This window comes from Stegostoma tigrinum, chromosome 16 (genome assembly GCF_030684315.1).
Source record: "Stegostoma tigrinum isolate sSteTig4 chromosome 16, sSteTig4.hap1, whole genome shotgun sequence".
Taxonomy (NCBI): Eukaryota; Metazoa; Chordata; class Chondrichthyes; order Orectolobiformes; family Stegostomatidae; genus Stegostoma; species Stegostoma tigrinum.
Window position 1 is genome coordinate 27,057,233 of NC_081369.1, and position 20,957 is coordinate 27,078,189.

At 40.1% G+C, this 20,957-nt stretch overlaps 1 protein-coding gene across 2 annotated transcripts in view; it reads right to left on the minus strand.

Annotated features, from left to right (window-relative positions):
• Nucleotides 1–20,957, minus strand: part of nod2 (nucleotide-binding oligomerization domain containing 2) — a 45,578-nt gene that overhangs the window by 1,933 nt on the left and 22,688 nt on the right. For both annotated transcript variants that reach the window (XM_048547073.2, XM_059651667.1), the window contains exons 5-11: nucleotides 17,407–17,490; nucleotides 16,234–16,317; nucleotides 12,978–13,061; nucleotides 12,447–12,530; nucleotides 12,252–12,335; nucleotides 2,583–2,666; nucleotides 747–830 (exon numbers count right to left, since the gene is read on the minus strand). In XM_048547073.2, coding sequence (XP_048403030.2) covers nucleotides 747–830; nucleotides 2,583–2,666; nucleotides 12,252–12,335; nucleotides 12,447–12,530; nucleotides 12,978–13,061; nucleotides 16,234–16,317; nucleotides 17,407–17,490 — 588 coding nt within the window. The remainder of the gene's footprint in view (nucleotides 1–746; nucleotides 831–2,582; nucleotides 2,667–12,251; nucleotides 12,336–12,446; nucleotides 12,531–12,977; nucleotides 13,062–16,233; nucleotides 16,318–17,406; nucleotides 17,491–20,957) is intronic.

The window sequence follows — 20,957 nt, forward strand, 5'->3', positions numbered from 1 at the left end:
AAAATCTATTTGAGCTTTGGAAATATTACAGTTGAGGCCAATCCTATCTCTGAACAGGAAAATACAACATTGTTAATCAAAATCTTCCAATGGTACTGAATTAAATTTCAAACCTTTACAACTGGCTAATCAACGAGTCCCAAACAGTGAAATGCATGAAATGGGACCACGATCGCGTTTTCTGAAATGTTTTTCATGACTGCTATGCTGTGGTGAACTAGGATACTTCACTAACATATTTAAAAACAGGCTCCCATAGTATAATCAACTCTGCAATTTAAAATTAGCCAGTGATATGTAGGTTTTTTAAGACCTGGGAAAGCTGGCAATGAAAGGGAGCTGGAACAGCTCGCTCTATTGCGTAAGTATTTTTTATGACATGCCCTGGAGATTAGCAGATGTAGGTATGCTCCCTCCCTCCCTCCCAAACCTCAGCCCATCTCATCTCCTCAAAGTAATGTTCAATCTCATGGCTTACTGTCGACTCTGCTGCCTACTTATGGTCTGACTAATCTGTGTAGTCTGAGGAAGCTTCTTCTTGCATCACTTGGCAGCCAGACATGATGTGCTGAATGAGCTCCTTCTGTGCTGTCCGATTCTATATGATTCTATAATGACGGAACAGACTCAAGGGGTGTGACATACTCTACTTCTGTCTAAATAGTAAGAATAAAGTGGTTTCTCAATGAGTGTAGCTGGAAAGCCCATTGTATTTTTAACTTGACCATTTTTAACTCATTACTTACCATATAGACATAATAGTAATATTGTACTTGAGAGCATTGACAAAAAATTCCATCCCTCTTCTGCTGATCCTATTATTAGACAGCCTGTAGGCAGTGAGAAACAGAAAATCATGGTACGGACATTCTATTTGCATGGAAGTGAAGTTATTCAAGTAAAAGCAAAATACTGTTGATGCTGGATTTCTGAAATAAAAACTAAGTGCTGGAGAAACTCAGCAGGTCAGGCAGCATGTGTGGAGATAGAAGCAGTGTTAATGTTTTGAGTCCAATATTATTCTTCTTTAGAACTTTGCATTTCGAAGAATCAGGATATGGTGGGTGGGGAGGGAGGGGTCGGGGGGGTGTTAATGTGGCTGCAAGAGAGGAAAGGTCAGTCCCTTGAGGAGGGGAGGTGTTGGGGACAAGGAGGATGTTGGGTGTTAAGTTCGGGAAGGGGTAAGTGGTGTGGGTTGAGTGTATTTGGGGCTGTGAATGTAAGCTGCGGCATCAGTTTGTTACTCAGGTATTACAGGCTTTCAATGGTCATTTTCTTTCCTGAGCCATTTACTTAATTTTATCGGAAACCTCTAAATCTTAAGATTTAAACGGATATTTCAGAAGGTTCCATGTATGGGGTCATTGCTCAGTGCAATCTTCAATTTCCTTAGCAATCCCTTTGGAGTCTGCTACATAAGGGATTCTGCAGTGACTCCATATGTAACATCCATCTCTGCTTCAGAAGTGATTCTCAGGGTATGTGGAAATCTGCACGCATACACTTAACTGTGAAACTGAATAGCTCTCTTTCACCATAGTTCATTCCTTTTGTAGACCTATTCAGTCTGTGTCCTCTACTTCTGCAAGCAGGTTACTTAATCTCTGAATCATTTTTCTTGCAATCAATACATGTGCAATTCCATGAACACTCCAGGTAGTGATGATAGGGAACTCATTGCCTCGGAAGGCTGCAGGAGCCAAGTCTTCCAGTGTCTTTAAGACAGCAATAAATAGGTTCTTGAATAGTAACAGATGAAATGTTATGGGGAGAATACGGGAAAATAGGGCTGAGAAACACTTCAGCCATGATTGAATGGCACAGAAGCCTGATGGGCTGACTGGCCTAATTCTGCTTCTATATTTTGTGTCGTATGTTACATCAAAGCCTTTTGAAAGATATAGCAGGCATTTATGTCAGATATGTTGGTTTATCAAAAATATCGGGACATTTTCCAGGCCATCAGAAAGGATTATTCCTAAATTTATTTTTATCAAAGCTCAACGCTATATGGTTAAAATGATTAATTCAAACTAGCAACCACAATGGCAACTGTAATGCCAACTCTTTGTTAATTTAAGTAATCCAGCATCTAGCTGAGAAACTCTGGTACAGCTGAATCAGCATAGCAACAACAGAAAGGAAAGAGAAAAACTGGCTCATATGCAAAACAACAAATCAGGCTCAACAAACTATAGGAAAAAAGAACACCTTATATATCTGGAATAAATAGAAACATAGTGATCAAGAATATCCCTTTAAAATGATGAAATTAAAATGAATAATCAATTGAAGTGGAAGGAAATGTATCATTTCATTTTTTCCTTAATATAGTCAGCTCAGGAAAAATAATTTTGCTCATGATTTCAAACAAGCTTAACATTCCTGATGAATTACAGCACAAGTAAAACTTTGCAGGGCTGTGGACAGAGATTAAAAGAATAGAATTATTTGAATACTTCTTTCAAAGATCTAGACGTTTCTTTCAAAGTAATAATTTCTGAATAACCTGCTTCTGTGCCATATGAATCTTTGTGCACAATTAGAGTTTGAGCAACATTTATTGAGACATTACCACATACTTGAGAACCTTCAAGCTTGAGTTGTTTTGGAGTCCTTCTGCAAGGTGAAGTATATCTTCATCAACTAAACAGTTCTCCTGAAGACTGCAAACAAAGTTAAGAAGTGAGAGGTATACTGGACTTCTACTTTCAAATAAAGTTTATTTTGAACATACTGGTAGGCATTAAATGCTACTTTATATGTGATAATTTTGGTGGGAAAATCAGCTGTCACCTTTCAAAACATAACAGACCAACCAACTGATCTACTCAAGTGAGCCCGCTTTGAAATATTTCATGAAATGCTCACTTGGCCAAATAGATTCTGAAAGTTGTTTGATTGACATGTCACAGAAATCAATAAAATATGCCTACTTGCTATTGTATTTGTTTTTCAGTTCTGTAGGTTATGATGATTCCCACTCCAGGTTGTCTCTGCACTCCTGTAACATGACCCAACCAATTCCATCTGGTTCTTTGTCTATTCTGTTCCCAAAGCCACCTCTTTGCAGCCTTCACCATTCTCAGCCCTCTCGCCTGGTTCCTAATGCTTGCTAGCACCTCTCCCTCCACAAGTTTCTACCTTCAGAACTCCCTGCTTCCTCAATCTGTATTGCGCCCACTGAGACTTCAGGAAGAGGGCTGGAGTCTGTGACGAGAGAATGAAATATTTAGTGGCACTGGCTGATAAATATTCTCTTGTTTATACAGAGCTCAGTTTTCTCAGTATGGTCAGTGACTGGGATCTCATGGTCATCAAAATCACCAAGAAATTGAGTTACAAATTGCTGGCACAAGCATGATGAACCAGATGGCTTCTTTCTGTGATGTTTGTGTCTATGGGCTGAATTGAATGTTGAAAAGTGTGTGGATATAGGAATTGACATGGGGGTGAGGGAGGTTAAAAATAGAAAATTGACAATGCTGGGGAGCTGACCCCAACCCACTAATTTCCTAATTTAACTGCAGACTGTAAAATTGCAATCAGGATACTCACTTGAGTATCCCAGGCTTCTTGGAACTTGCCATACAAAACAGGGCAAGAACAGAATAGCAACTAAGATGGCTGAAGACATGACAGGGAAATATACCACTAAGTACCAACATTTGGATAGTCAAGATTTGCTTAGGGATAGTCAGCATGGATTTGAGAACGGGATGTCATGTCTGACAAATCTTTTAGAGTGTTTCTAAGAGGTATCTAAGAGGATCGATGACAGTAGGGCAGTGGGTTTTGTCTATATGGACTTAGGCAAGGCATTTGACAAGGTCCTGCACAGCAAGTCAGTCATGAAGGTTAGGTCGCATGGGATCCAGGGAGAGTTAGCTAATTGGATTCAAAATTGGCTTGATGGTAGGAAGCTGAAGGGTGATGTTTGAAGGTTCTTCTCAGACTGGAGGCCTGTGACGAGTGGTATGCCACAGCGTTCAGTGCTGAGGCCTCTGTTATTTGTTATTTACATAAATGATCTGGATGTGAATGTACAAGGTATGATTAGTAAGTTTGTGGATGATACAAAATTAGAAGGTATCATTGACAGTGAGGATGGTTATCAAAAATTACAGAGGGATCTTGATCAGATGGGGAAGTGGGCTGAGGATTTGCAAATGCAATTCAATACAGATAAGTGTGAGGTGCTGCACTTTGCACTCAAACCAATGTAGGACTTATACAGTAAATGGTCAGGTCCTGAGGAGCGTTGTGGAACAGAGGGACCTAGGAGTACAACAATATAGTTTGTTGAAAGCAGTGTCAAAGATAGACAGGGTGGTGAAGAAGGCATTTAACATGCTGGCCTCCATTCGTCAAGGCATTGAGCTTAGGATTGGGACATTATGTTACAGTAGTTTAAGTCATTGGTGGGGCAGGACTTGGAGTATTGTGTACAGTTTTGGTCACCCTGTTATAGGAAAGACATAGTTAAACTGAGAAGTGTGTAAAGAAAATTTACAAGGATGTTGCCAGGACTAGTAGGCCTGAGTCACAGGGAGAGGTTGGCCAGGATAGGACATTATTCCTTGGAACATAAGAGAATGATGTGTATAAAATCATGAGGAGCATTGACAGAATGAATGCATACAGTCTTTTTTTCCCAGGGATGGGAAATTGAAAACTAAAGGGCATAGGTTTAAGGTGAGGGGGTAAGTTTTATGAAGGACCTAAAAGGCAACTTCTTCATGCAGAGAGTGGTGCATATATGGAATGGGCTGCCAGAGGTAGGTAAGAACGTTGAACAGCATTTTAAAAAACATTTGGATAGGTACATGGATTGTAAAGGTTTAGAGGGATATGGACCAAATGCAGGCAACTGGAACTAGCTGAGTCAGCACCACGGTCAGCATGGACAAGTTTGGGCCAAAGGGCCCGTTTCCATGCCGTATTACTCTATGACTCTACTGACTTCTGAAAAGCTACTTTCCTATCTACTTGTGTGAGAAGATTTTCTGAAGGTTGTTGTTCTGAGAGGTACAAGCTAGCTAGACAGAAAGGAACCAGTAGATGTAATATGTTTGGATTTCCAAAAGATGTTAAATAAGGTACCTCACATAGGGTTACCAAATCAGGTAAGAGTCTTTTATGCTGGGGTTAGTAAATAGTCATGGATCAAGGATTGGCTACATAATAGATGATCGAATTGGGAAAAAAAGGGGGCATTTTATGGATGGCAACCTGTAATTAGTAGAGTCTCATAGCAATCAGTACTGTGGCCACAATCATTTACTACATACAGAAGTGAAATCACTATCATCTGCTATGGCAAGTGGTAAGGATGGCACAAAAGCCTACACAGGTTAAGAAAATGGACAAAAACTTGGGAGATGGGAAAACATAAGGTTTTACACGTGGGCAGAAGAACAGAGGAACTGAATATTATTTAAATAAGAAAAAACTGCAGAAAGCTGCACGACAGAGGGATTTGGGAGTCCTTATGCATGAATCACAAAAAAACTGGCATCCAGGTTCAGCAAGTAATAGGAAAGGCAAATTGAATATTAGCCTTTATTTCACAAGGAGTGGAGTATAAAAGTAGGGAGGTTGTGTTAAAACTAGATAAGGCACTAATTCGACCACATTGTGCAATACCATGAACAGTTTTACTGCCTTTATCTAAGCAAAGATATACTGATGTTGGAAGCAACTCAGAGATGGTTTTTAAATTGTTTCCCGGCATGGAGGGATTTTGCAATGGGGACAGGTTGAGTAGTTTGAGCTTATACTCTTTGGAATTAGAAGAATTAGGATAATGGGAATAAAGCAGGAAAATCAAACTGAGTATTATCAGATTGGCCATGATCTCCTTAAATAGCAGAGCAGCCTTGATGGGCTAAATGGCAACTTTTGTTCCCCTATCTTATGGTTGTTTGGAGAGAGGAAAATTAGCCATGCAGCCTAAACTCAGTTGTTAAGAAATTGTGAGGATCCATAAGTAAAAATAGCATGACTGGACACCTTGGAAACTTCATGCTGCTCATGGAAAACCAGCAGAGATTTATAAAGGGTAAGTCATACCTGACAACTCTAACAATGTTTTAAAGAGGTTACAATATGTCTCAAAGTTTTTGTTATGGACTTCCAGAAAATATTTGAAAAAGTCATAGATCATGTTAAGCTATATCCATGGAATTCTGGGAAATTATTGACCTGGTTAGGAAATTAGTTAAGGGTGAGGAGTCAGAGAGGAGGGAAATGGACAGGTACTCCAATTGCCAGGACTGGTAGTGACTAGTGATTAGGATCTTCGTTGGAGCCCCGACTGCTTACTAATGACTTAGAATGAGAGAATTCAAGGCTTTATTTCTAATTTTGGCAATGACACAAAGATGGCAGAACTGTAATGGAAACATAAATGTACGAAAATACATGAACAGTATTTCCTGTCTTATTATTTTCTGACAAATGGATTTAAACTTAGTTAATGTGGAAACAACCATATTGGACCTAAAAGGAATAGAACAGAGTACTTTCTGAAATATGTAAAGTAAAAACAGTGGTAGTCCACGTAAATTGAGGAAAATGTTAAGATCGAGAACAGAAAATAGTTGCAAAGGCTAATAGAACGCTGGCATTTACATCTGGAGGACTAGAATATAAGAATTTGGAAGCTTTACTTCAATCAATACAAAATCTGAGTGCGATCACACAATGAGTACTGCCAGCAGCTCCGAACTTCAGGAAGGAATGCAGCATTGACTGATCAGAATGTTCCCGGGATTGCAAAACTTAAATTATGAGGCGGGGTTCCAGAAACGAGGGGTGCATCTCCTGGAATTTACAAATTAAGTGGCATTTTTACCAAATATGTTTTTGATATTAAGAACAACAGAATGGGTAAATGACGTTAAATGATAGAAATAAACTATTTTCATTAGTTGGGAATCTGGGACTGTGGGGCATATGTTATAAATTGAATTTGGACCTTTTAAGAGTGATATTAAGTAATAACTCTAAAAACAAATGGCAGTTGATATGAGGTTAATCATTTAATTCAGCTCTGAGTTTGATAGATTTTTCTTATCCGTAAATATTGAGGGATATTGAGGAAAGACACATATATGGAATTAATTCACAGATCAGTAATGATTGCACTGACAGCAGAAGAGGGCCAAGGAGTTGACTAGCTTATTCTTCTTCCTTTGTGTTACACTAGGCCCCAAATGAAAGCCAAGTTGAACCCAGTCAGCAAGAGTTGGAACATGAATCTCTTGCTCACAGACCTATAAATCCACAGGAAAAAAATGATAAGCCACTGATGTGCAATCCCTAAAAGATCCTTATGCAGGTATGTGCAATATTCCTGGAGGACCGGGGGGGCATATTGGTGGTGGTGGTGATGGTGATGGACTCCATGATATTTTCATTCTGAACTATTCTAATTTCTCTGCACATCAAAGCAGACACACGGGCTGGCTTTTCAAAGACCTAGATACTCATTTAAAATATGGCTCACAGCACCCTTGAGGGGCTCAAGCATAAGTGACATAATGAAAGTCAGCTGGCAGGACATTTCATTGAGCAAGCATGTTAAAGACCTGCTTCAAGAGCTTGGGCAGATAGGAAGGTACGTTTCAGTGCATACCATCCAAGGCCTCCAGAATTCTGGAGTACTGTACTTTGCACAACATTATCCAATATTGAGATTTGGATCTGCCAAACAAAGAATGACACAGAGCCCCTTCAGGCAATTCCAAGGGAAAAGTACATTCAGTTCATCAAGAGCAGCAACTGTTGTTGTGCAGTATACCTCATTATTACCAAGTTTATTTAGGATAAACAAGCCCACCGATCTGACAACTGCTTGCATTGTCTCCCAATGATCAATGTTAATTCAGGTCTTCCAATTCATCATCACACAACTGAAAGGCTGCTGGCTAACTCACCATCCAGTTCGACTCTAGTCCCACAACAACATGAGAAACTCTTAAATATCCTCTGAAATGACCTAACAAACCACTCAACTGTACAAGCCATAAGGAAGTCTAAACAACAGAACTAACTGGATATACCTCCTGCCATTGGCCTAAGCACCAGAAGTAACAACAGCCAACCCAGTCCTGTCAATGTGGCAAAATCCTCCTTACTAACACGTGGGAGCTTGTGCCAAAATTGGGAGCGGTGTCTCATGGCTGAGTCAAACAACAACCTGACATAGTCATACCCACAGAATCATACCTCAGATGCCACCGTCACTATTCCTGGATGCGTCCTGTTCTACAGGCAGGACAGATCTACCAAATGAGTTAGCACAGTTATATACAGTCATAAAAGAGATCCCCTGGGAGTTGACAAAATTAGCTCTAGATCCCATAAAGATTCATGACATCAGGTCAAACTTTGGCAAAGAAATCGCTTGCTGATTACCATCTACCGCCTCCCCGCTCGGAAGAAGAATCAGTGCTACTCAATGTTGAGCAGTACTTGAAGACAGTCCTGAGAGTAGCAAGGTCACAGAGTGAACTCTAGGTGGGAAAGGTCAATATCTATCACCAAGAAAGTCGTGACCAAGCTGGCTGAGTCTTAAGGCATAGTTGATAGACTAGGTCTATGTCAGGTGGTGGTAGGATTTTCTGGAACTTGTCCTCATCTACCTCCTCTACCTTCACAAATGAATCCATTCATAATAACACCTGTCATTATGAAAGTGATGTTAGCACAAGGCAGAGGGCTGATTGGTGAGGAGTGGGCACCTCTGTTTCTTTCTCCACTTTAAATCTGAATTAAGGAAAGAGAAACACTCAACCTTCTCTTCTAACGAAAAGAAACTTACTTTTCTATTTGGCTTAAGTTAAAGGTTAAAGTACGTTTCTGAAAAGTATGGCAGGAGAGCTCAGTCACATGTGTAGCTCAGTCCCAAGCTCAACCTGCAGAATGTGGGGAGTCTTGGATGCTCTGGCAGCATGGATGACCAATCTGCAGGAAGTGTCACAGAATCATAGAGTGACACAGCATGGAAACAGTCCCTGTGTCCACGTGCACCAAGTTTCGCAAACTAAACTAGTCCCTCTCGACTGCAATTGGCCCACATCCCTCTGAACCTCACCTATTCATGTACCTATCCAAATGTCTTTTAAATATTGTGACTGTACCTGCATTTACTACTTCCTCGGGCACATTGAGTTGACCAGCTTGAGTCAGCTTTTGGAGGGTGAGCACTGGTTGGAGATACAGCAGTGCATCATGAGGTTTAGAGTTATGCAAAAAGCGCATTTTCAGATGTGATCACTGTGCAGCTTAAGGAAATATAGTCAGAGCAGGAATGAGCGACTGCCCCATTCTGAGAATGAAGAGAAGCAGATAGTCAGGGAAGCCCCACACTGCATCTCACACAACAACAAGTATTCCACGTAGAAAACTATGAGTGTAACAGTTTCCCCGTATGTGCAGCCAGATCTCATTGGCACAAGGGAGGGAACAGAAAACAAAGATGGGCAACAGTGGTCGGAAACTCAGTAATGAGGAGCACAGACTGGTGTTTCTGTGGCTGCAGACATGATTCCAGGATGGTGTGTTTCCTCCCGGAGCCAGGGTGAAGGATGTCAATGAATACCTGAAAGATACACAGAAAGGGAATGGCAAACACTCAGAGATCATGGCTCATGTAGATTCCAATGACATAGTTAGGAAGAGGGATGATGTCCTGCAACAAGAATTTAGGGATCTGGGTAGCAGATTGAAAAGCAGGGCTCAAAGGTGGTAACCTCTGGATTACTCCCAGTGCTATGTGCTAGCGAGTAGATAGCCGGCAGAACAGGTGACTGCATGGCTGCCAATTTGAAGCAGGAGGGAGGACTTTGTATTCATGAATCACTGAGTCTATTTCTGGAGAAACTGAGATTTGTACAAATCTAACAGGCTGCATCTGAACCAGAACATTCTTAGTGGAGTAGGGCGATGTTTGGTCATACCGTTGGTGGGGGTCTAAACCAATTTTGCAGGAGTGGGAGGTACACTAGAGGGTGATACTTTGACAAGTAGAGGTAATTGCTAAAGTCCCCAAATTTCTAGCTGGCCACAGGCTTCTCTCCTATTAGAGAGAGATGACTGGTGGTGAGCTTAAACTGAGGGATACCTCACCTTAAGTGAGGGGTAAGGTTAGGAACATGGAACCTGCATGGTAATCTCAGCCGGTACGGGAATTGAACCTGCACTGTTGGCATCACTCTGTATTACAAACAAGTTGTCGATCCAAATGAACCAACTACCTCCCATGAGGAAAAACCAAGTCAGTCCGAAAGACAGAGCACGTGCAGTTGAGGTAAGGCACAAGGGAGGGTGGCAAGGCTGGACTGTATTTATTTTAATACAAGGAGTCTTGCGAGTAAGGCAGAATTGAGAGTGTTGATTATTACGTGAGGATGTGACATCATTGCAGTCATGGAGACATGGTTGAGGGAGAGGCAGGACTGGCAGATCAATATTCCAGCGTACAGAATCTTCAAGTGAAACAGGGGTGTGAGTGTAAAAGAGAAAGTGGTGTCACAATATCGATCAAGGACTGAATTACCTCAGTAAGAAGGGAAGTTAGTTTGTAAGGTTCCTCAAATGAGGCTACATGGATGGAATGTCAAAACAAAAAAGAGCACAGTCACTATGTTGGGAATGTACAATAGATAGAGGGGAGGCGATAGCCTTGTGGTATTATCAATTGGGTCTTCATCCCGAAACCCAGGTAATGTCCTGGGAACGCAGGTTAGAATCCTACCATGGCAGATGGTGGAATTTGAATTCAATAAACATTTGGAATTAGAAGTCAATTGTCAGAAAAAATCCTCTAGTTTACTAATGCCTTTTAGAGAAGGAAACTGCCATCTTTGTCTGGTCTATGTGTGAATCCAGACACACAGCAATGTGCTTCACTCTTAACAGCCTTCTGGGCAATTAGGGATGAGCATATAATTCTGGCCTTTCCAGTGACGCACACATCTGGTGGAATTCTTAAAATGTATCTATGAGACTTTTTTAGCCAGCATGCAGAAGGTACTACAAGAAAGGGAGCAGTGGATCTAATTTTAGAGAATAGTCAAAGTGTCAGTGGAGGAATATTTCAGTGATAGTGACCATTATGCAGTAAGATTTAAGGTAGCTACGGAAAAGATAAACTTAAAAAGAAACAATGAACCTGAAGTAAAGATTCTGAATTAGCAGAAGAATGATTTTAAAATGTAAAGATAGGATCTGCCAAAGTGGACCGGGAGCAACAATTTGTAGCAGAGCTGACATCGCAGCAATGAGACTAAGTTAAAAAAAAATTGTGAGCGTTCAGTCAACATGTTCCTATGAAAGGAGAAGGGTGGGGCTAACAAGTCCAGACTACCTTGAATATCAAGGGAAGTACAGGTTTGGATACGGACAAAAAAGGAGAACTTATGGCAGATACTAAGGGCTCAGATAGGAGAAGTTTAAGCACAGAACAAAACAAAATTACTTACAGAAGAAATTAGGAGAGTAAAGAGGGGTTATGAAGTAATACTGGAGGAAAGTTCCAAAGGCATTTTAGAGGTATATTAAGGGCAAGAAGATAATGAGGGAAAGAATATGGTCCATTAGGAGTCAGAGTGGAAATCTGTGTGTGCAGCCAGAAGATACAGTTGAGGCTTTAGATCATCACGTCACATCTGTATTCACTACACGAAAGGATAATGTAGGTGTAGATATCAGAGAGAAGGACTGTGATATACTTGAACAAATGAGCATTCAGGGAGAAGAGATATTAGTAGTTTTATGGGGCTTAAAATGACCAAATCCCCAAGGCCAAATAAGCTGTATTCCAGGCTGCTTTTGGAGGCAAGAGAAGAGATTGCAGATCCTTGAGCATTAACAATGAGAATTAGCCTGAATTTTCAAAAAAGTGCTGCAGAATTTCACATTCTCTGCTGGGAGAATATTACTGTAGTCTGCAGGACTGGTTCTAATAACACCTGAAATGGAAACGCTCTATAACATTCCTTCAGACGTGTTCACTTTCCTGCTCTGCTTATCTGCAAGGGAATTTGTATCTCAGTCAGCAAATAAACTAATCAAAAAGGATAGTGTATCTTTAAAAGAATTGAAAAATCCCAAGTATCAATAACCAAGATAATAAATAACAAGTTCATCTGGCAGTTTAATTCATGATTTGACCCCATCCCAAAACAAGCTGACACGAAATGTATTTAGTCAGTTTCCCTTGAAAATGTCATAGAGACATTTACCAGAGCTCCTCGAGGACGGTGTTCTTTTTCAGCATTAAAGCCAAAGCCTTGGCGCCATGACCGTCAATGTTGTTACCTACGAGACTAATAGTGAGAAAGAGTCCTTTGAAATACTTATCTAAACACAACAGGGTTTAATAATGAACTCTGCATCAAGAAATTATGCTGGAGGCTTTACAACAGAGGTATCCCTACCTTAGCCACAACAAGCTTGTATTATTCTCAAGAGCTACTGCCAAAGCACAAGCACCAGCTCCTCCAATTTTATTTCCCCAAAATCTGGATAAACATCAAAGTAAACATTTTATGAATCTCAAAATTACAAACAAATAGTAAACAATGTATAATGACTTCACTGTCACAATAAAAGATATTATGGGAATATATTCTATTGAAATGGAGTTCATTGTACTTTGATGGTAGGAAAGTGACTGTCTGAGCTTTTTATTTCGTAACCGTCAAATTTTACTTTCCGTTGTTTTTAAAAGTTACCTCCTAAACATTATATATGATGGAGCCTAGATTTTGGTATTAAGAATTAATTTCCAATTATGAAGGCACCTTTCTACTGTAGCATGATTAACAATGTGCGAAGCCTGACAGAGAGAATTTGTTCTCATTTAAGAATTTTAGTTGGCCTTTCCACTCAAAGTGCCTGAAAGGTGTACGATGTTCAGTGTCAATATATGGTATGCAGAACAATGAAAATAAAAGTTAGATACATACCCTAAATACTGGATGGAGTTGTTCTGTTTTAAACCTTCTGCCAGCACTTCTGCCCCAACAGCTGTTAAGTGGTTGTTGCCTAGCCTGGGAATGTTAAGCAATGGTTATTGGCATAAAAGGGCCTTTCTGAGCACTCACTATAATCCGCAGTTGTAAAGAAATTGCCCATAGACACTCCACTTTGAAAACCACCTAAACCTTTCTTAATTCAAAAATTTGATTTTACCACCTAAAGCTCCTTAGGCAGTTAAAAAGCAAAAGATAAAAGGTAACAGTAGCCAAAGTCAATCATCTCATGCGTCAAAATTCAGCAGATTTGGCATAAAAACATATTTTGTTTTTCAAAAAAGCACGTGGATTAACTGTTAGTTGATAAACCTCAATCGCGACTTGGTCAATCCCCAACAAAACAGAAGTCTTCACAAAAGCTGAAGCTGGTGCATGGGCTGCAAAGGCTTTACAAAAATCCTTTATTAAATTCCACACATACAGTGGTGAAATCACAGGTTCACACACAAACACAAACCCAACACTTCAACAAGAGGATCTACGGTGATTTTTAATTTCCTGAACACAGGGACTCAGGCGTCTATGTTTGCAATTTATTCAGACTGCCCCAAACCCAAGTGCAGCACAAACACCAACTTGCATTTATACTGTATTTCAAACATAGTAAATCCTCCCCAAAAAACACTTTCCAAGCACATTATCTGAAAAAAAATTGACGGAAAGACATATTAGAATGGGCAACAAAATACTCAATGTCATAGTAGGTTTGAAGGAATGTCTTAAAGGAAGAAAGTAGAAACACAGAGAGGGAACCAGTGTAGAAAATACTCAAGAAGGCTGATGGAATGCTTGCCTTCATATCTCAAGGGATGAATATGATTTGCTGCAATTTTACAAAACTCTTGTTAGGCTCCATTGGAGTACTGTGAGCAGGGTGCTACACCTTAGCAGGGATGTTTTTGCCCCAGAGGGAATTCAACACAAGTTTACAGGGATGATTCCTGGACTTCAGGAGTTTAGTAATGATGACAGATTAGACAAATTAAGCCTTTATTTGCTAGAACTTAGAAGGCTAAGGGGTGATCTAATTGAGGTCTTCAGGAAATTAACAGGGAAAAGTAGGATAGAAAAAATATAAACTATATCTACTGGTTGAAGATTCTCAAACCAGCAGGTATAATCTAAGAATTAGGAGCAGGCCATTCAGGTGTTAGAAAGTACTTCTACACTCAAAGAGTAGTGGAGGTTTGAAACACTCTTCCTCAAACAGCAGTCAACGCTATTTACAATTGTTAAATTTAAGTATTAGATCCACAACATTTTATTGAGCAAGGGTATCAAGGGATATTGGCTCAAGGAGTTAGATGATAGATCAGCTATGACCTTAATGAATGGTGAAGCAGGCTCAAGGGGTTGATAGGCCTACTCCTGTTCCGATGTTCCTGCTTAGAAAGGGAAATCCAAAGTTTAGGAATTTGGCATCTGAATGTCTCCAGTTGTGTAGAGATTAAAATCAGGAATGCAGAAGAGGCCAAAATTAGAGGAGGGCAGATTATCTCAGAGGGTTTTGGAGCTGTAGGACTTTACAGGGCTAAAGTGGGGGAAACCACAGAGAGTTTTTCTGAGCTGTGGGGACAATCCCAAGCTATGAGGCTCAGCTTTCATTGGGGCAATGTTTTGATGAGAAACAATAGCACAATTGTTTTACAGCTTCTCTTTTATTTGTTGAGTTAGGAGCCTCAAATTATGATAACAAAAATCCAAGTGCTATAGTTGACTAGACAGAGGAGAAGTGGAAATTCTTAATTTAGGAAACCTAAGCAAAGCTAGCTCTGTACAAAAAAATAAGTTCACTGTCCAGTGAAGGAAGACATGGAATGGATTTCTAAACATTAACTTGCTTGGGCTTAGGATCAAATTAAAAAGATTTGCAAGTTTTCATAGAAAAGTGAAGGATATCCATGAACTGATACCCCAATTAACTTTTAAGGATTTGGATGTGCTTTAAACACATTCTCTACATAGTGAGATGTTGCTTTCAGCAGGAGTTTTTTTACTCATTTTTATTATTCTTTAAGCCTTAAATGTTTTTACATGTTATGCAATGAGTATGATGGTGGTGGCAAAGGAAAAGGAAACACTAATTTGTATCAACATACTGACAGAAGGAAGTTTTACTGCTAGTAATTCCTTAGAACAATGTTTAATAACATGAGGAATTGCAATATCAGAAAACAACCTTCTACATCACAGCAAAAGTCCTAGAATTTCAAAGACTGCTCCTAAAGCCAAATTTTACTTGGAAGTGTTCAGAAAAGATTTTCCAAGGATGTTGCAGGGGTTTAGAGGGTTTGAGTTATAGGGAGAGGCTGAATAGGTTTGGGACATTTTTCTCTGGAGCATTGAGGCTGAGGAGTGACCTTCTAGAGGTTTATTAAATCATTTAGGGGCACAGAAGAGGTGAATAGCCAAAGTCTTTTTCGCAGAGCAGAGGAGTCCAAAACTAGAGGGCACAGGTTTAACATGATAGAGGAAAGCTTTAAAGGGAACCTGAGGGGCAACATTTTCATGCAGTATCTGGTGCGTATCTGGAATGAGCTGCCAGAGGAAGTGGAGGAGGTGGGTACAATAACAACGATTAAAACATATCAGGATAGGTACGTGAATTGGAAGCATTTAGAGGGATATAGCCTAAATGCTGGCAAATGGGACTGGATCAGGTGATGGTATCTGGTCACCGCATAGGAGATGGACTGAAGGGTTTGTTTCCACGCTGTATAACTCCGCGATTCTATGTCTCTCATGATAAATTCACATAAGTTTGCATATCTGAGGTAACCAATCCATTGGGAAAAATTGCTTTTGACTGTGAATATTCTGGGACAGCTTATAACTAGAAATAGTTTTGCTGAGATGTTATAAGTGCACTCCGTGTGAAATTTCCTCAATATGCAGATACACCTGTTGATGGAGAGAGGAATGGTGAATGGTGGACTCTGAACCCATTCCAAATTTGGTATAGAGCAGGATTCTTGTGAAATCTGGTCCCAATGCACATCAACGAATTCATCCAATTTAAGAAAAAAAAAGCCAAAAAGAATTGCAGACGCTGGAAATCTGAAACCTGCCTGAGTTTCTTCAGCAATTTCTGTTTCGGTTTCATCCAAATTAAGCTGTGACATCCAAATGGAATGTCAGGATTTTAGCAACTAAAATTTGTTAACTTTACTTGGAACTTTTGTCTTACCTTAATGCAAGAAAGTTGTCCCTGTGTTTCAGAAGATTTGCAAAATTCTGGGCGCATGCGTCAGTTAAATTGTTGTGAAATAACCTTAAAGACAGAGAGTTGAACAGTAAAATAACTTCCCCAAAATATTCTTTTTTATGCAGTCAGACTTTTACAATTCTCAGATTTGGTACGGCATTTGTTAGAAATCTCATGAAAATTTATGTTACGCCCAAATAAGAAATCATTTGAAATAAGGTCAATGTCGAGATGCAACCAGTAGAGAGGACTGCTCATGGGTCTAGGTGGGGTGAACTGGTTGTTTACTGGGGAATTTAAATGAGGAAGGAAGTGCCGTGTCCCTGTGTCTTTAGGCTGACATGGATTCCCACAGAATTTTCACCATGACTCGCCTTATAACACATCGCCGTTTCATTCAGAACTTACTGGCTCACCGTAGTTCTGACTGGGCTTGCCACTTAGGGCACACAAAAAGAATTGTTGTTTGTCCCGGTAATTTAAAAAGCCAATTTGATATGTTATATTCCTGTTCTCCAAATTTCAGGCTCGCCCAAGTCCACATTCCCTGTTCTTTATAAATAGCCGTGCCTCTGGGAATGAGACTAGAAGTATCAAAAAACAAAACTGCATGTGAATTGTCATCCCCCATTCTGTCTTATTACATTTACTTCCTTATCGTTACATTTTTAAAAATTCAATAACCAATATTTGAGTCTTTTTGCAAATACCAATACCATATTTTTAAAATCAAAATTCTTTCATGGGATGTGGTTGTCGTTGCCTAGGTCAGCATTTATTGTACATCTGTAATTTCACTTGTTAAGAGAAACACTCTGCATTGTTCTGGATGTGAGTTTGCTCGCTGAGCTGGAAGGTTAGTTTTCAGATGTTTCGTCACCATTCTAGGTAACATCATCAGTGAGTCTCCGACGAAGCGCTGGTGTTATGTCCCGCTTTCTATTTATCTGGTTAGGTTTCCTTGGGTTGGTGATGTCATACATAACACCAACACATAACACCAGTGCTTCATCGGAGACTCACTGATGATGCTACCTAGAATGGTGACGAAACGTCTGAAAACTAACCTTCCAGCTCAGCAAGCAAACTCACATCCAGAACCTCAACCTGAGCTACAAATCTTCTCAAAACTCGCTAACTCTGCATTGTTCTTACGCAATCTTTTGCAAATTACAGCTGTCAAGAGCTCGGTCAACCAGTTTGGCAACGCCTTGATCAGAAATGTCATTTCCCCGGAGGCTGAAAGATGCAAACATGTGATCAGTTACATTTTATAATCAACATCGAAAAAAAACAGCTTCAACAACTCAATTTTAATATATTTATTCCATTGAACATATTTTTAAATCAAAAATGTCCAATTACACTAACAATGTTCAATCCACGTGTAACACAACTTAAATATATTACTGCTTTCTAAAATAGTCATTCCAGACAATTCTCCTTGAGGTAAAACTGATCAGAGTCCATTAAGATAAATTTTCAGGAATATGTACATCTCTAGGTAGCAGCTCTAAATGGGACAAATAGAATTCACCAACATATTAATTGTTGGAATTTTTTTTGTATCTGTCTGAATATAGAGACTTGTGAGTTGTAGCCGAAATAAGAGCTCAAGTGTGGGTTTATACCCATGTAATGCTCTTTGTTCCAATTTTGGCTAACATTTTTAATATAATTAGAAACCTTCTTTCTTCAGTAATTCACCAAAATTTAAAAAAATGTTCTCAATTGTGGTTGGGAATGGCCAACAATTCTGTCACAATGGGTGTGATAATCATTCACTGCCATGGCGGGCAAAAGTAAGAGCTTTTGTCCACTTAACGTACAACATAAGTACAATACTCTGTACAGTTCTAAGTTTCAGACCAATATTTAAGTCATTGAATTTAAAACTTTACTGCAACCTAAGAATAACACAGTGTGGAGCTGGAGGAACACAGCAGGCCAGGTAACATCAGAGGAGGAGATAAGCTGACGTTTTGGGTCGGGACCCTTCTTCAGAAATAGGGAGGGGGAAGGGAGCTGGGAAATTAATAGAAATTCTGAAGAAGGGTCCCAATCCGAAACATCAGCTTACCTGGTCCCCTCATGCTGCCTGGCCTACTGAGTTCCTCCAGTTCCACACTGTGCTATCTCCGACTCCAGCATCAGCAGTTTTTGCTATCTCTGCTACCACAGAATAGACTTTTTTTGAAAACAAGACTCCAGCATCGGCAGTTCTTGCTATCTCTGCTACCTCAGAATAGACTTTTTTTGAAAACAACACTCTGAAAAATAAGAATGAAATAAAGAAATTGTGTTCTGACATTAAATGCATGATTTTAAACCAGTTGACTAAGTTAGGCCCTTAACTTGTCTTTGGTTCATCTGAATAAATTGGCAGCATTTTTAAACTCATTCAGATTTTATAGGTTTTTAAACAATCAATGAAACACGATGATATGGATGTGAGTTTGCTCGCTGAGGTGGAAGGTTAGTTTTCAGACGTTCCATCACCATTTTAGGTAACATCATCAGTGAACCTCCAATGAAGCGCTGGAGATATGTCCCACTTTCTATTTATCTGTTTAGGTTTCCTTGGGTTGGTGATGTCATGTCCTGCGTTAGTGATGTCATTTCCTGTTCTTTTTCTCAGGGGATGGTAGATTGGTTCCAAATCAATGTGTTTGTTGATGGAGTTCCGGTTGGAATGCCATGCTTCTAGGAATTCACGTGCGTGTATCTGTTTGGCTTGTCCTAGGATGGATGTGTTGTCCCAATCAAAGTGGTGTCCTTCCTCATCTGTATGTAAAGATACGAGTGATAGTGGGTCATGTCGTTACTATCACTCATATCCTTACATACAGATGAGAAAGGACACCACTTTGATTGGGACAACACATCCATCCTAGGACAAGCCAAACAGAGACATGCACGAGAATTCCTAGAAGCATGGCATTCCAACCGGAACTCCATCAACAAACACATTGATTTGGAGTCAATCTACCATCTTCTGAGAAAAAGAACAGGAAATGACATCACCAACGCAGGAAATGACATCACCAACCCAAGGAAATCTAACCAGATAAATAGAAAGTGGGACATATCTCCAGCGCTTCATCGGAGGCTCACTGATGATGTTACCTAGAATGGTGACGAAATGTCTGAAAACTAACCTTCCAGCTCAGCAAGCAAACTCACATCCAGAACCTCAACCTGAGGTACAAATCTTCTCAAAACTCGCTAACATGATGGTATGCTTGGAATATATGACCCTTCACTGATTAACATAAATTGTTAAATTTGCACAGATAGTTTTCATCAATAAAACCTTATATGCTATTTAAAGTGATGGCATATATTAATCTGAAAACAAACTTTAATAATTAGCTTTAGTGTTGACCAAATCATTCGAGGAATCACCACAAATTTAGCTAATTATTGAAAAGAACATAGAAATTTGTTTTCTGTCAACAAATGGAAACATGGAGCATTTGGGAACATGCAGAATCACAAACAACAACTTCCAGTTTTTCCATTGTATATGTCTAATCAGCAGAACTTCCTATCTGATTTCCATGTTCTTAGCAATACTACAGTAAAATCCAGCCCATAATGTTTGTACAGTCGAAACACAGTCCGGAACAAAAACTAAGGGTGGAATTTTTCAAGCAACTGAATGATGTGGACAATGGTGAGAATGTTTGGAAAATGCAGCAAGAATGAGAAAATGACAGAAAGTCCTATTTTCCACTTAAGGTTATACTGACTAAATGAAAATCTCACCAGGGAGCAGCAAGGGACCTAGTTGTGTGCGTTACTGTCCCACTGTTACCTAACCTTGTGTCCTTTATACAAAGGATGCTATTTTCTCTGATACTGGCAGGAAACTAGACAGTAGAAATCCTGACTTGAAAGTCAAAGTGGTTACCTGTGTCTTCTCCAGGCCTCCACCCTGGTCAGCAATCCCAACAAACTCCATGGGCATGCTCTTCGGCAGTGATCACCTCTCCTCACCTTTCATGGAAATGGCATTGGCAAAGCACTAATCTCACCATGTTATCATGTCACATGTCAGTCTCACTTAGAATACAGTTCACCACTTTGATGTTGCCCTTTTGGAGTTCACTGAGATCTCCCATAGTAATGCTACTGCCACATCACTTTGAACAAAGGGACAGGCCTCCATCTCATCTATCAGAGCAGGGTACATTGCAAGGCTAATTGCTGGCTCCCTTGGCACTCATTCCCTGTCAGTGTACTTTGATGCTGTCAGCATCGCTGCCCTGGCCTGTCTTATAGCATATTGATGCTTCATTCAGAACTCTCAGGCCCACAGTAGTTTTGTCTGAAAAAATGTGGACACAAAAAGCCAGGCAGCTTGTCATGATAATTTAAAGTGCCAATATATTTAAAAGCATGATATTCCATTTGCAATGAAGTGTCATCTATGCCGTCTATGTGCCCCCTGAAAGTTTTCTTCTTCCTCGCCCTCCCACTTCTTCCAAGTGCAGTCCTGGGTTTCATGGATGGGGTTGGGAGAGTCTGCCCTCTAGTGGAGTCTGTTGGTCTTGGCAACCCCAGGTCTTTTGTGGCTAGAGGGTCTAGACATGCCGTAAGTGTCCTATGCAATTGCAGGCTCACCCTTCTCCGCTTGACCTCCCGAGGGTTCGAGGTCACCAGTAGAGTGGAGGCGGAGGGACTCTGCACTCGGGACAGCCCGG